This window comes from Phacochoerus africanus, chromosome 11 (assembly GCF_016906955.1).
Source record: "Phacochoerus africanus isolate WHEZ1 chromosome 11, ROS_Pafr_v1, whole genome shotgun sequence".
In the NCBI taxonomy this organism is placed as follows: domain Eukaryota; kingdom Metazoa; phylum Chordata; class Mammalia; order Artiodactyla; family Suidae; genus Phacochoerus; species Phacochoerus africanus.
This window is the reverse complement of record NC_062554.1, coordinates 50,319,490-50,334,718: the sequence shown is the minus strand read 5'-3', so window position 1 is coordinate 50,334,718 and position 15,229 is coordinate 50,319,490. Positions and strand designations below refer to the sequence as shown.

Here is a 15,229-nt window from a genome sequence, read left to right as displayed (position 1 = left end):
GCATTGGGTCATAGCTGTGGTATAGGTTTGATCCCTGGCCCAGAAAGGTCCATGTGCCACAGATATGCCAAAAAATATATATTTTTATATATCAACCAAATTGCATGTTAATGGTTCCCTATCTGATTTGTCTTTGCTCCTCATATGTTCTTATTCTTAATTCAGGCTAAAGCAGCAGCCCTTACCAGAGACACGCCATTCTTGTGCCCGACAAAATAGAGCAATAACTCAAATTTTACCTTAGGCATTGAGTACTTCAGGTTCACTCATATGCCATTTTCTACAGCATGTCCCCTGGCCTGTGTGAGAATGGAATGTGTTCAGGGAGATGTGTACTCATAAAGAAAAGGGACGCATAATGATTGAGAGCAAAGATGCAATCTACCAAAATCGGTTCGTGTTTTCCTTGTATATCTTTTTTCTTTCCCTTTGTTTTTTAATTGCTATTTCTACTTCTACTGTAGATGTGTCTCTGGTAATGAAAACATAGTTGGATTTTTTAAACTAATTCAACCGCTTCCGACTTTTAATAGTGAGACCTGTCAAAGTTTCTACACCTTGACAGGGGGAAACTGATGAGTCAGAAAAACTAAATTTGTGATGTTGAGCTAAATGGCATAGACAAGAGCCATGATGCACAGAAGCACATGCAGAGTAATGCCCCCTGGCCACTACTCTATTCCATGTGTGGCTGCTTTGGAAAGTCTCTACCAAAGACAGATTACATTTGGTCAATCTAGAGAACTTCTGTGTTCACTTATTGTCATCAAACATCACTCCAGGAGTTCCCATCATGGCTCAGTGGTTAACAAATCTGACCAGGAACCGTGGGGTTGCGGGTTTTATCCATGGCCTCACTCAGTGGGCTGGGGATCCGGCATTGCAGAGAGGGGTGGTGTAGGTCACATATGCGGCTTGGATCCTGCATTGCTGTGGCTGTGGCATAGGCTGACAGCTACAGCTCTGATTGGACGCCTACCCTGGAAACCTCCATATGCCACTGGAGCAGACCTAGAAAAGGCAAAGAGACAAAAAAAAAAAAAAATCACAGTCTAAGGATTCTTAGGCTTATATGAGGATTAGGTATAGACTAATATAATAAACAAAGACAAAGTCACTTTTTACAGGTTTTGACAACAGTAAAAGAATTTTTCTCCATTTTAACAGAGAGGAAAGGTAAAGCTTGTCATTTGCACAGCATTGGAGGGATCATTGTTGCCAGCATTCCTGGAAAAGGAAAATCTGATATAATTTTGTCAATTATTTGGGAACATCAAAAGTTTTCTCTTTCAGTTTCTCTAAACTCTAAAGCGGGCCACTCAGCTTTTATTAATTGAATAAAGCAAAGCACCTGGTATAATTCCCCTAGCATCCTCAACATGTCTATTTAGCATCTCCAACTAAATTTATAATCATGATTGGTTTTTCAGGGTTAAAATTCTTTGATTACAGTAAACATAATTAACATCTTTTACCTCACACTCCCAAGAGTCATTCGCAATTAAATTCATAAGAGCAAGCAGGAGCTGCAAATATCACCGTTTATTCATGGCCTAATTTCATAGAGAAAAGGACACATCACATCCTAGACAAAGAAAAAAGAAAAGCAGTAGAAGTACAAAGTTTCCGTTTTATTTCTCTTATAAAAGATTTGGAGGCTTCCGAATAAACACATGAGAACAACTGGTAAGCAAATTCCAAATCAATGTCATGATGGATTTTGTGATAGAACTGAACAAACACATAATAGGCCATCTACAGTAAGTCTCTCAGGCTAGCTAGAAAAATATTGGGGGAGAATATTTACATTTTGCACTCGATAGAACAACATGATCCTAAATATCCCTTCTAAGATTTCTCCAAATCTCAAATGTTCATGACACTCAGTTATTCAAAGTAGTAGGATCAATATTTCTAAATGTGGAAGATCAAGGTGAGACTGACATTTCTACATTGACTAGAGAGTTGAGTCTGGATCAGCTTTATGTGATTTATCTATCCTCATTTAGACCATAACCAGACCCTCTCTGAAATTTTTTCCCTCTCTGTAAGAGTGGGAATAAGAATTCATTTCATAACTATCATTAAAGAATGCAATACAAGTTTTCAGAGTCAGATAGAACTGGAATTGAATCTGGCTTTGCTATGCACTAGCTATGGGACTTTGGGTAAATTTTTTAAATTCTGTAAATTTCAGGTTTTTCATGTGTAAATTGTAGATCACAATATTTGCTCAAAAGATTGTCAAACATATATATGTGAAATTGCAGAGCCTTGAAATAGATTAAATCAGTTACTGACAAAACTGCAAGGAAAATACGACAAATTAAAATATACTATCAAAATTACTTGAGTGAGGGAGTTCCCTGGTGGTCTAGTGGTTAGGATTCAGCACTTTCAGCACTGCAACCCAAGTTCAATCCCTAGTCTGGGAACTGAGATCCCACATCAAGCCACCACACTGCAGCCAAAATAATAATAATAAAGAGATAAAACCTAAAAAAAAATAACTTGAGTGTTTTAAGTTAGCTGAATAAATTTGCATTTAAGGAAGGAAATAGGAAATATATAAGTTCAATAAAAGTCAAAAAGTTAAAGTTTAAAGGGATGGCAGAGTTGGTGCTTTTTTTTACCCCCAGCCCGTCAATGATATAGATGAGATCTAAGGCCAGGTGAGATAATCTGATCCGCCCAAGGCCACATAATAGAGTCACCCACAGAACTAGAACCCCTCCCTCTTGAAATGTTCTATTCTACATTTAGAAAAATCATAGGACACTTGAAATACATCTTAAACTGCTCTAACCTCCCTTGTTTCTTCACCCCTCACACAGAAATGGCCAGGAGAAACCAGACGACGGTAACTGAATTTGTCCTGCTCTCCTTTCCTGTTGTCCAGGAGCTTCAGGTCTTGCTATTTGCCATCCTCCTCCTGGTTTATGTGCTCACCATAACAGGCAACATTGTCATCATTTCCTTAATATGGACTGATGATCGTCTCCAAACTCCAATGTACTTCTTCCTCAGTAACTTGTCATTTCTGGACATTTTGTTCACAACTACCATCGCCCCAAAGTGGCTGGCTTGCCTCTTAGAAGAGAAGAAAACCATATCCTTTGCTGGCTGCATCATCCAAACATATTTCTACTTCTTCCTGGGGACAGTGGAGTTTATCCTGTTGGCAGTGATGTCCTTTGACCGCTACGTAGCCATCTGCAACCCCCTGCGCTATACCATCATCATGAACAGCAAGGTCTGCCTCCTGCTGGTCCTGGGCTGCTGGGTGGGGGCCTTCCTGTCCGTGCTCTGCCCTATTATTGTGGTGTCCAGGTTACCCTTTTGTTCTAAGGAAATTAGTCACTTCTTCTGTGACATCGCCCCTCTCCTACAAGTCGCCTGTATAGACACACATTTTATTGAGATGATAAGCTTCCTCTCGTCTTCCCTCGTCCTCCTGACCTCCCTGGTGCTCACCACCGTGTCCTACACCTACATCATTTCCACCATCCTGCGCATCCCCTCCGCCCAGGGACGTCAGAAAGCCTTCTCCACCTGTGCTTCCCACATCACCGTCGTCTCCATTGCCTACGGGAGCAACATCTTCATGTATGTGAGGCCCAGCCAGAGTCATTCCCTAGAATTCGACAAAGTGACAGCTGTCCTCACCACAATGGGGACCCCTCTTCTGAACCCCTTCATTTACAGCTTAAGGAATGAAAAGGTAAAGGAAGTCTGGAGAGAGTCAACGGGCAAGATAGTTTCATCACATTCCAAAGGAACATGACACTAAGAAGTTTCAGGACATCTAAGGTGTGCTTCCTCTATGTGGCATTTTGCTCACAATCTGTAGGCAGGATGAAAAACCATCACACATCCCCAACAGTCAAGTGTTATGAACTTGCTATGCAAAACCAGATAAAAAAATAAGGATTCTATGGTCCTTTATTCCTTGATATATTTTGCATGTAGTAATGTTAGCAGGGCAGAAACACTGCAGACCCTGAGTCATAAGAGATAATGTCTAAATTTGTGCATGCACTAATTTCCATGGACTTAGACTCCAATGTCACTTCTCTTTGCTCATCTGCAAAATGGTGGCAGTAACTTCCATTCTGATTATCTTACAGGGCATTTGTGCCTACAAATGAGACTGTCTTCATGAAAACAACACTGTTATCACATGTAGAGATTGGTGGGGTAGAAAACATGAAATGTGCACCAGCCCTGAGATGCTTCCCCTCTGACATCTTGACTATTTTGAGACAAGGTTTTTTTCTTCTTCTTTTTTTTAATTGAAGTATAATTGATATCATATAAGTTACAGGGGTACAATGCAGTGATTCACAATTTTTAAAGGTATTTATTTATTTATGTATTATGTATGTATGTTTTTTTAGGGCTACACCTGTGGCGTATGGAAGTTCCCAGGCTAGGTGTCGAATCAGAGCTACAGCTGCTGGCCTACACCACAGCCACAGCAACTCCAGATCTGAGCTGTGTCTACAAACTACACCATAGCTCATAGCAACGCCAGATCCTTAACCCACTGAGCAAGGCCAGGGATCAAACCCTTGTCCTCATGGATCCTAGTTGGGTTTGTTACTACTGAGCCATGATGGGAATTCCACATTACAGTTATTATAAATATTGGCTATATCCCCTATGTAATAGAATATATCCTTATAGCTTATTTTATACATAATAGTTTGTACCTCTTAATCTCCTACCCCTATATTTCCCCTCCACCCCACTGGTAACTACTAGTTTGTTCTCTATATCTGTGAGTCTGCTTCTTTTTTTGTTATATTCACCTATTTTTTTTTTGTATTTTTTAGATTTTGCATATAAGTGCTATCATACAACATTTGTCTTCTTCTGTCTGACTTATTTCACTTAGTGTAATACCCTCCCAGTCCATATATGGTGTTGGAAATAGCAAAACTTCATTCTTTTTATGGCTGAGTAGTATTCTTTATCCATTCATCTGTTCTTTTTTTCTTTTTATGGCTGCACCTGCGTCATATGGGAGTTCCTGAGCCAGGGGTCCAATCAGAGCTGTATCTATGACCTATTCCACAGCCATGGCAACACCAGATCATTAACCCACTGACCAAGGCAAGGGCTCAAACCTGCATCCTCAGAGAGACAACATCAGGTCCTTAACCTTCTGAGGCACAATGGGAACTCCCCCATTCATCTGTTCCATAAACATTGCTTCCATATCTTGGTAATTATAAATACTGTGGAGTTCCTGCTGTGGCACAGTGGGTTAATAATCCAACTGCAGCAGCTCAAATTACTGAGGAGGTGAGGGTTCGATCCTCAGCCCAGTATAGTAGGTTAAGAGAGTTGGAGTTGCTGCAGCTGCAGTGTGGGTCATAGCTGTGCCTCGGTGTCGGGAGCCATAAGGCTGCTCCAGTAAAGACAGCAACGCCACAGTCAGCACCTGCATGAGGCTTGTCTGGTTAGCAGAGCTACAGACAAGCTGAAAAAAGAAGAAGGATTGCGGATGCATGAGGCTTGTCTGGTTAGCAGAGCTACAGACAAGCTGAAGAAAGAAGAAGGATTGCAGAGCAATCCCTTGAAAAACATCGGCTCCAGGAAAATAAAAATGATATCCCCTAAAAAATATGTTAATCTATTTTCTCTGTGTTTATCCTTCTTTTTCTATCTTTGATTCACAGTTTTCTTACAGCTAAGGATTTGCCCCGGGTACGTAAAACACCTGAACCAAAACAGAGTGAAGTTATTTAGACAATGTAATGGAAAAAGCCTTTGTTTTGGAGTAACAATTTATGGCACCTATTTTGTGAGAGTATACAGGGGAAACTTATGATTTCAGTCCCTTCACTTGAAAAGAAGTTTGGGGCTGGGAAAAATGTTGTTTGGCCTATAAATTGCTATTTTCTATAATAGATATATTTTTTATCAAATAACAGTGTCACCTGTAACTTTCATCCCTTGTGGGGGCATTTGATAATTTTTGGGTATAATACTCCTTTCTATTGAAATTGGTGGTTTGGAACCTACGTAAATCAACACAATAGGTTAAATGCTTAGCTTGCTGGCGCCAAATAAATCGTAGTCTCAAGAATGTCATGAGCCCAAGGCTTTCATGCGTTTTTGTTAACTACATACGCCTTTAGTTAAAGAATGTTAGGTATCATAGTTTATTACTTTTTAAAGCTTTGTTCTTAATATAGAATAGAATAGCTACTATTGTTGACCTTTTAAGAAAAATACAGTGTGAAACTTTAAGTTTGTAATATTGAAGAAAAATCTAAAGTTGAAAGGAACACGTTTTAACTAACCTTTTTTTTGTATCTCAGGTGGAGGGAATAGAAAGGGCTTTAAATCAAATGTTAATGTCAAATCTTACACGAAACCTGATTGTGATATAGTATAAAAACTGATGCTTTCCATTTAATAAATTGGGTCATCTGCAGCATGCAGCTGAGGACTTGGCTCCAATTCTTTCCACGCCATTTGTAGCCCATCCTCTCCTTCGGCACTCCCTGGCTGCTGGGACTAGACCTCAACACCTCGGACTCAATGCCTAGACTAGGAACTTCCATATACTCTGGGCATGGGCATTAAAAAATAATAAATAAATAAAGCTGCTATGAACACTGAGGTGCATGTATCTTTTTTTTTTTTGTCTTTTGTTGTTGTTGTTGTTGTTGCTATTTCTTGGGCCGCTCCCGCGGCATATGGAGGTTCCCAGGCTAGGGGTTGAATCGGAGCTGTAGCCACCAGCCTACGCCAGAGCCACAGCAACGGGGGATCCGAGCCGAGTCTGCAACCTACACCGCAGCTCACGGCAACGCTGCATCGTTAGCCCACTGAGTGAGGCCAGGGATTGAACCCGCAACCTCATGGTTCCTAGTCGGATTCGTTAACCACTGCGCCACGACGGGAACTCCGCATGTATCTTTTTGAATTAGTTCAAAATACTGTTCTCCACAGTGGCTACACCAAGTTACATTCCCACCAAATTGTATGAGGTTTCCCTTTACTCCACATCCTACAAAGGCAAGTTTTAATTCTGCCACCCAGTGTGAAAAAGAAACAAGTTTTAAAAACTGATGAATGAAAAGACTATCAACTGCTGCTTCCAGGTAGAGTCTCAAGTCAGGTATATGCCTTCTGTGGCACTAGGCTTAGGTTATACTTATTTTTACCTGGTTCCGTTAAATATTTTATTTTAGTTTCTTTCTTTGTTCTGACTCTAGGTCCACCAAACACCTTTGAACATAGTTTTGCCTTCCCATATAGCTCGCTAATTTGGACAAAACATTCTAGCCAAAGCAAAAGTTGTCTAGCCATCTAGTACTCTCTTGCAAAGTAATTGCTATTTTTTTTTTTTGTCTTTTTAGCTATTTCTTGGGCCACTCCCGAGGCATATGGAGGTTCCCAGGCTAGGGGTCGAATCAGAGCTGTAGCCACCTGCCTACGACAGAGCCACAGCAACGCGGGATCCGAGCCACGTCTGCAACCTACACCACAGCTCATGGCAACGCCGGATCCTTAACCCACTGAGCAAGGCCAGGGACCGAACCCGCAACCTCATGGTTCCTAGTTGGATTCGTTAACCACTGCGCCACGACAGCAACTCTTGCTATTATATTTTGATTAATGTGGATCTGATCTCTGATTTAGTGTAATGAAATGTGATGAATTTAATAACATAATAGGACCGCACAAAGAATATATCTAGAAAGCAATGACACCTTTTAAAGTTATTATCATTTCCTATGAGTATATGCACATCTCTTTTCTACAAACTTTTATTTCAGCAGAATCTTTATTGGTCAGAAAGGACAATTGGGCGGTGTCCCAGTGTAGCCAGGAAAGGAAAGGAAGGAGGCTGTGAGGAAGCAAGATTAGAAAGAGAGATGAGGAGTTCATGGTTGGGCGGAAACGAATCCAACTAGGAACTATGAGCTTGCGGGTTCAATCCCTGGCCTCACTCAGTGGGTTAAGGATCCGGTGTTGTCATTAGCTGTGGTGTAGGTCACAGACACAGCTTGGATGCCACGTTGCTGCAGCTCTAGCATAGGCTGGTGGCAACAGCTCCGATTAGACCCCTAGCCTGGGCACCTCCATATGCCGGGTGCTGCCCTAAAAAGACAAAAGACAAAAAAAAAAAGAAAAGAAAGAGATGAAACCAGGAAGTTCCGACCTTGCAGCTGAGTATCTTGGAAGATAAGAATCCAGAGGGGTTCAACAATTAAATCTTAGGAACTGAAGTGGATTCAACCAAAAGAAGGAAGCAACACTTTGCCACTGTGAAGAGAACTGTATATAACATATAAGGAAAAAAAGCAGGGGTGTTCCCGACACGGCTCAGCAGAAACCAATCTGACTAGCATCCATGACCTTGCTCAGTGGGTTAAGGATCCAGTGTTGCTGTGAACTGTGGTGTAGGTCACAGAGGTGGCTCGGATCCTGCATTGCTGTGGCTGTGGCTGTGGCGTAGGCTGGCAGCTGCAGCTCTGATTCAATCCCTAGCCGGGGAACCTCCATATGCCGCAAGTGTGACCTTAAAAAGACAAAAAGAAAAGAAAAAAAGCAGCCTCTGGCCCAGAGCTGATCTGATGTTCACAAATAGGTTTCATTGTTATTGAAAAACTGATATAATGCTTCTACATTTTTTTCTCCCATTGGACACAATTTTACAAAACTTTCATCTCATACAAGGTGACTATGCAACAGAAAATACCACACATCCTTCTTTCTTTGCCAAGTCAAATGGCTGCTACCTCTTTACCAATTACAGCTTTATTTCACTCTGCCTACCCTCACTATAAATAAGATATACTGTGATATCCAGTCATAGAATTGCCACATCTTTTTCTTTTTAAGCAATTAATTATTTCTTTATTATTATAATTTGTGTTTTGGCTGTGCCTGTGGCATGTGTAAGTTCCCAGTAAGGGACTGAACCTGCACCACAGCAGCGACTCCAGCCACAGCAGCGACGACACCAGATCCTAACCCGCTGCACCACAAGAGAACTCCACCACATCGTTCTGATAACATCCAGTCCAGAGCAAGCCCCGCTTTCCTTAGGTTCATTGTCTTACTGAGACATTCCACATTCTCCTTCTTGTGAGTTTCCTCTCACTGCAGTGAATCATAAACCCAACTCTCTAAACAAAAGATGTGTGCTTGGTAGTCTTTGGCATAAGGTCAATGACGCATAGCAGGACATAAGACCCTGATGAAAAGCAGAGCAACACTTAAAATCCAGCTCGGAGTTCCTGGATCAGGCTTACAGGACATCTGAGAAACCCAAAAATAAGGACAAAACACAGAATAAGATAAAAAAAGAACCACAAAAAGGACCAAGAATCTGCCTCTTCATCACCTGATGAGTCTAAACATTCCTAATTAGAAGGGATTGATGTTACAGAAGACAACATCATAAATTACATATTGTATTAGTTATGTATTTAAAATAAAAATGTGTTTTGTTTACCCCTAAAATTAGTTTTGTTCTCTCAGTTATTGATATTACCTATGTTATTAAATCCCTGAGTTAAAGAACTTCATTTAGATAGTGTTCATGAAAACAGGTAAATATAAATAGGCACAACCAATATTTGTTTATGAGTTTGGTACCAAAAGCCCATGAGGGCACCAGTTATTAGAACACTTGTAACCCCTCTGGTATGAAAAAAGAACAGCCCAAATAAGGAATTGCAAATAAATCTGTGTAACACTTTGCAATAAGAAAAGCCCTATTTTGATTACTTCTTCCTCAAATGCCATTTAGATTTTTATTTTTTCTTTGGAACCACTCATTTTTTTTTTTTTTTTTGGCTTTTGTATTTTTAGGGCCACACCCACAGCACAGGGAGGTTCCCAGGCTAGGGGCCTAATCAGAGCTGTTGCTGCCAGCCTACGCCAGAACCACAGCAACTCGGGATCCGAGACTCATCTGTGACCTATACCACAGCTCATGGCAAGGCCGGATCCTTAACCCAAAGAGCAAGGCCAGGGATCAAATCTGCAACCTCATGATTCCCAGTAGGATTCTTTTCCACCTCGCCATTATGGGAACTCCAATTTTATGCTTTTTTTTTTTATTATTCTTTTTAGGGTTTACACCTGTAGCATATGGAATTTCCCAGGCTAAGGGTCAAATTAGAGCTGCAGCTGCAGCTGCAGCCTATGCCACAGCCACAGCAATGCTGGATCTGAGCTGCATCTGCAACCTACACCACAGCTCACAGCAATGCCGGATCCTTAACCCACTGAGCGAGGCCAAGGATAGAACCCACATCCTCATGGATACTAGTCAGATTCATTTCCCCTGAGCCACAACAGGAACTCCCACTCACTTTTTAAATCCTGTTATCTTTTGCTTGTGAATCCAGACTCTACACCCAAAGAGATCTGTGTTGGTTTATAAATCCAACTGACTAAACTGTGCTCAATTACTGAATTTTCTCACGCAATTTTGCAATAGCTGAAAAATATTATTTAAGGCCTTGTCAGTTATAAAATCAATCATTTTTAATGTCTTTTCTATGTTCCCCTTGCCCCCACTTCTTTATTACCATTGTCACCATCGTTCTAAGAGAGAGCTGATTGTCAGACAACACTCCCCAAATGTCTTCGAAAAGAGTTCTTTCAACATAAGCTTCGATCCTATACACTAAAAGGCTAAGTTAAAATTATTTATGTTAATAGTCTTTTTTCTATTCATGCACATGGTTTTGACATCCTGGTAATAACTGGATTCAAGCAGTACCTGATATCACCAAAGCATCTGAGAACGTCCAGGATGGTCTTATTTACTTTGAGAAGACCTACATCCATTGAATTCATGCTATGGAAACTGGCAGGGAGGAGAAAGCTATGTTCAAATGAAAAGTGGAAGGTGCTTTCACTTGTAGTATACAAAGAAACTAAAAGTAGGTATGAAACTAAATAGTTAGAAAAGGGATTTTTGAAACCTCTTATTTCATAGCTATCTTGCACATGAAAAATTTTAAAAGGCAGAAAGGAAGTACTCCAAATAATTAATGCAAGTAAATGTGGGTTATGGTTTAGGTAGCATTCCTAATACTCTATTTTTCTATATTCCCTACATTTTCTGTGCCTGGAATGCATAAAATTTAATTTAAAAATACTGGGATGGAAATTTTTCTGAAGAGGCTAAATTCATTTCTATGTTGATGCACAAGAACTCCTCTAAGAAGTGAATCCCAGGAGTTCCTGTTGTGGCTCAGCAGTAACAAACCCGACTAGTATCCATGAAGACATGGGTTTGATCCCTGGTCTCGCTCAGCAGGTTAAAGGATCTGGCATTGCTGTGAGCTCTGGTGAAGGTCACAGACTAGGCTCCGATCTGGTGTTGCTGTGGCTGTGGTGTAGGTTGGCAGCTGCAGCTCTGATTCAACCCCTAGCCTGGAAACTTCCATATGCCTGGGGTTCGGCCCTAAACAGCAAAAACAAACAAACAAAAAAAGGTGAATCCCATATTTGTTATTAGGTAGATAAATGGGAAATTATTTTATTAAATCTGTTAAATTCACATAGTTCATGTTCTTAAATTTGATATCCATTTTAGAAGCAGAAACAAGTATCTAAAGCTTTCTCCCTTTTTAAAAGCCTAATTATTTTTTGCCTTATTATTGTAGTTAAACACCCAAGGAATTTCTTTTTTCCTTAAGTTTGAAAATTAATCTTGAGGGAAACAAATGAGCCAAACCAAACTGGTTGCATCATTTACTATTTTCAGACAATCTCCACCCGCAGTTAAGTTAGTGACGAAGTTCCTAAATGGTCATAGTAACTAAAGAACATAGTAATTAATCTGGGACTCTGGACCCCATTTCCGATGTAAATAAATTGTAGCTTTGGGGTAGAATTGAAATTAAAATTAAAGTCAAACTAATCCATCAACAAAAAATAATTGTCGGAGTTCCTGTTCTGGCTCAGTGGTAATAAACTTGACTAGTATCCATGAGGACACAGTTTCAATCCCTGGCCTTGCTCCATCCCTGGCCTCACTCAGTGGGGTAAGGATCCTGCATTACTGTGAGCTGTGGTGTAGGCTGCAGGCACTGCTAGGATCTAGCATTGCTGTGGCTTAGGCCGGCAGATACAGCTCCGACTTGACCCTCAGCCTGGGAACCTCCATACCCCATGGATGTGGCCCTAAAAAGCAAAAAGGAAGAGAGGAAGGAAGGAAGAAGAAAGGGAGAGAGAAAGAAACAAAAGAAAGAAAAAAGAAGAGAGAAAGAGATGATTATCATGATACTCAGGGCCCCACTTCAAGTGACAAGTCTGTAAACTTTTGAAAGAATGTATTATTTGTGATTCTTTATGGAGCATAATATGATATACTTTAGTGAGATGTGCAAATTAGCACATCCAGAGAGAAATTAGAGCAATGTGATACACTGTGCCTTTAACCAAGAATTTTCAAATAATTTTTTTTTTTGGTCTTTTCTAGGGCCGCACCCACGGCATATGGAGGTTCCCAGGCCAGGAGTCGAATCAGAGCTGTAGCCAACGGCCTTCACCACAGCCACAGCAACTCAGGATCCCAGCTGAGTCTGCGATCTACACCACGGCCACAGCAACACTGGATCCTTAACCCACTGAGCAAGGCCAGGGATCAAACCCGCAACCTCATGGTTCCCAGTCGGATTCGTTAACTATTGAGCCACGACGGGAATTCCTCAAATAATTTTAAAAGCGACCAAAAGCTTTTCCATTTCTGATGTCAGAAACTTGAGTAAATCATAGACTCTTACCTCAGTGCCTAAAATGATTGGTCAGGTCTCTCTCTCTCCCCCTTTTTTATTTTTTGGCTGCACCTGTGGTATGTGAAAGTTCCCAGGCCAGGGATCAAATCCGTGCCACAGCAGCAGCCCGAGGCTCTTCAGGGACAAGACTGGATCCTTAACCTACTGATCCACCAGGGAAGTCCATAGTTAGGACTATTATTCTTTTCCAACTTCCAAAGCTGTTTTCTCCTCTTCATTCCTATTACGTTTCAGAAATTATGGCCTTTATTATGCCTCATTGGATTACCAGAATGGCCTGGCCTATAAACAAATCTCCCTATCTCTAGCCTTATCTCTATCTAATTAACTGCCATATGTTAGCCAGAGCAGCTTTTTAAAATACAAATATGATTAAATATCATTCTCTCAGTGGTCCTGATGACCTCTCACCATAGGTCATTAAACCACCATATCTGTCCTTCACCTGTGTCAGCCTCACTACTCCTCTTCCCTCCCAAGCACCTGCCTCACTAAATAACTTGAAGTTACCAGGATGCTCTTGCCTTTTGAAATCATTTGTCTTATAAAATTTTATTTTGACATAATTATTTTCCCCTAACAATAGTGTCCCTTGTCTGCCTAGAAACATATACCTTAACCTTCAAGAGTCATTACCTTCTCTGTGACAGCATTCTTGCCTAACACTCTCCCAACACTCAGGAAGAGGAATGCTTTCCTTCCTCTGTTTCCACAGCATCACTCATCTTCATTCATTATTCCCACCATGGTTGTCGATTTTTCTCATCTTCCACCCATGAAGTCCATGGATGCAGGTATTTCACCTATACCATTGCTGTATCACTAGTTATGAGCAACAATTAGCTATATTTAATACACATCTATTCAATCACCTTCTCAGTCAATGTGTATTTAACACCTAAATGTGCCAGGCACCGTCCTGGGCACAGGGAATTCAGCAACAAACACAAGTGATCATCTCTGTTGTCGCTGGGTATGTATTCTAGTGGTGAGAGGCAGGACTTAAATAAATAAATCATGAAATTTCAAGTGACTAATGCTATGCAGAGAATGGAACTAGAGATGAGTGCTTGAAAGTGAGTAATGGTTATTTTAGAGTAGATGAGCAGAGAAAGCATCTCTGAGATGATAATATTTGCACTGAGATTTAATGACAAGAAGTCAGTCATGGGACAATGGGGAGAAACAGCCATCTAAGACATCCAAAATGGGGTAACAGCTAGAGTAAAATTCTTAGGAAAGAAAGACTTTGACTTTCAAGGAGTCTATGTGACTGAAAGTAATAAATGAGAATTTGAAAATTATGCAAAGTACAGTCAGCATGTAGAGATTTAAAAAGTTGGGAAAGGAGCTTAGATTTTATCCTTAGTAGGATGTGAAGTCATTGGAGGATATTCAGATGAAAAATAGTACAATCACATTTTGACTGCCATGTGGAGTAGAGATCCTGGGGAGAAGAGAATGGAAACTGAGAAATCTAGTAAGAGGCAAAGCAAAGGTCCAAACCACAGACAACAATGTGTCGGACCAGGCTTGTGGCAATGGAAGAGCAGGGAGACAGTAGAATTTGGAATATGTTTTTTGTTTATCTTTTGTCTTTTTAGGGCCATACCCATGGCATATGGAGGTTCCCAGGCTAGGGGTCAAGTCGGAGCTGTAGCTGCTGGCCTGCATGACATGCTGGATCCTTAATACACTGAGCAAGGCCAGGGATCGAACCTGTGTCCTCATGGATGTTAGTCAGGTTTGTTAACCACTAAGCCACGATGGGAAATCCAGTAATATGTTTTGATGATAAATAATATGACATTTACACCTGGCTACATCTGATTCACTCCCAGACCCAAAGTGGTTGTTGGCTACACTACAATCTCAATAAGGTAGACAGTAAATAAACTTTCCTTACTAAATTAACCAGTAGTTGCTGGCCAAGAGCAAAGGGCTCTATTTTTAGAATAAAGAACTAAGAATGGATTTTCACATCCATGAATGTATACCATGGGTGGCATACAAGTACTTTGGACTAACTTTCCCTGAAGATAACTAAAATATTTGGTTTTAGGAGTTCCTGCTGTGCTGCAACAGGATTAGCAGCAACTATAGCACCAGGACACAGGTTCCATCCCCAGCCCAGCACAAAGGATCTGGTGTTGCCACAGCTGTGGCTAGGATCTGATCCCTGGCCTGGGAATTCCATATGCCTCAGGGTGGCCAAAAATAAATACTTGGTCCTATCTGGGCATATAGATGTGGCAGAGCAAAGGGAAAAAAAAGGAATATCAAAATCAACAGGAGCAAAACACCACCTACTACTCAATACCAAAAAAAAACAAACAACCCCATCAAAAATGGGCAGAGGATCTAAACAGACAATTCTCCAAAGACATACGGATGGCCAAAAAACACATGAAAAGATGTTCAACATCACTCATCATTAGAGAAAT

At 40.8% G+C, this 15,229-nt stretch overlaps 1 protein-coding gene across 1 annotated transcript; it reads left to right on the top strand.

Moving 5' to 3' along the window:
* Positions 1-2,836: 2,836 nt before the first annotated feature.
* LOC125112120 (olfactory receptor 6M1-like) lies at positions 2,837-3,784 on the top strand. The gene has a single exon (XM_047754363.1). It carries the CDS (start codon positions 2,837-2,839, stop codon positions 3,782-3,784), a length of 948 nt encoding a protein of 315 aa, XP_047610319.1.
* Positions 3,785-15,229: the final 11,445 nt, after the last annotated feature.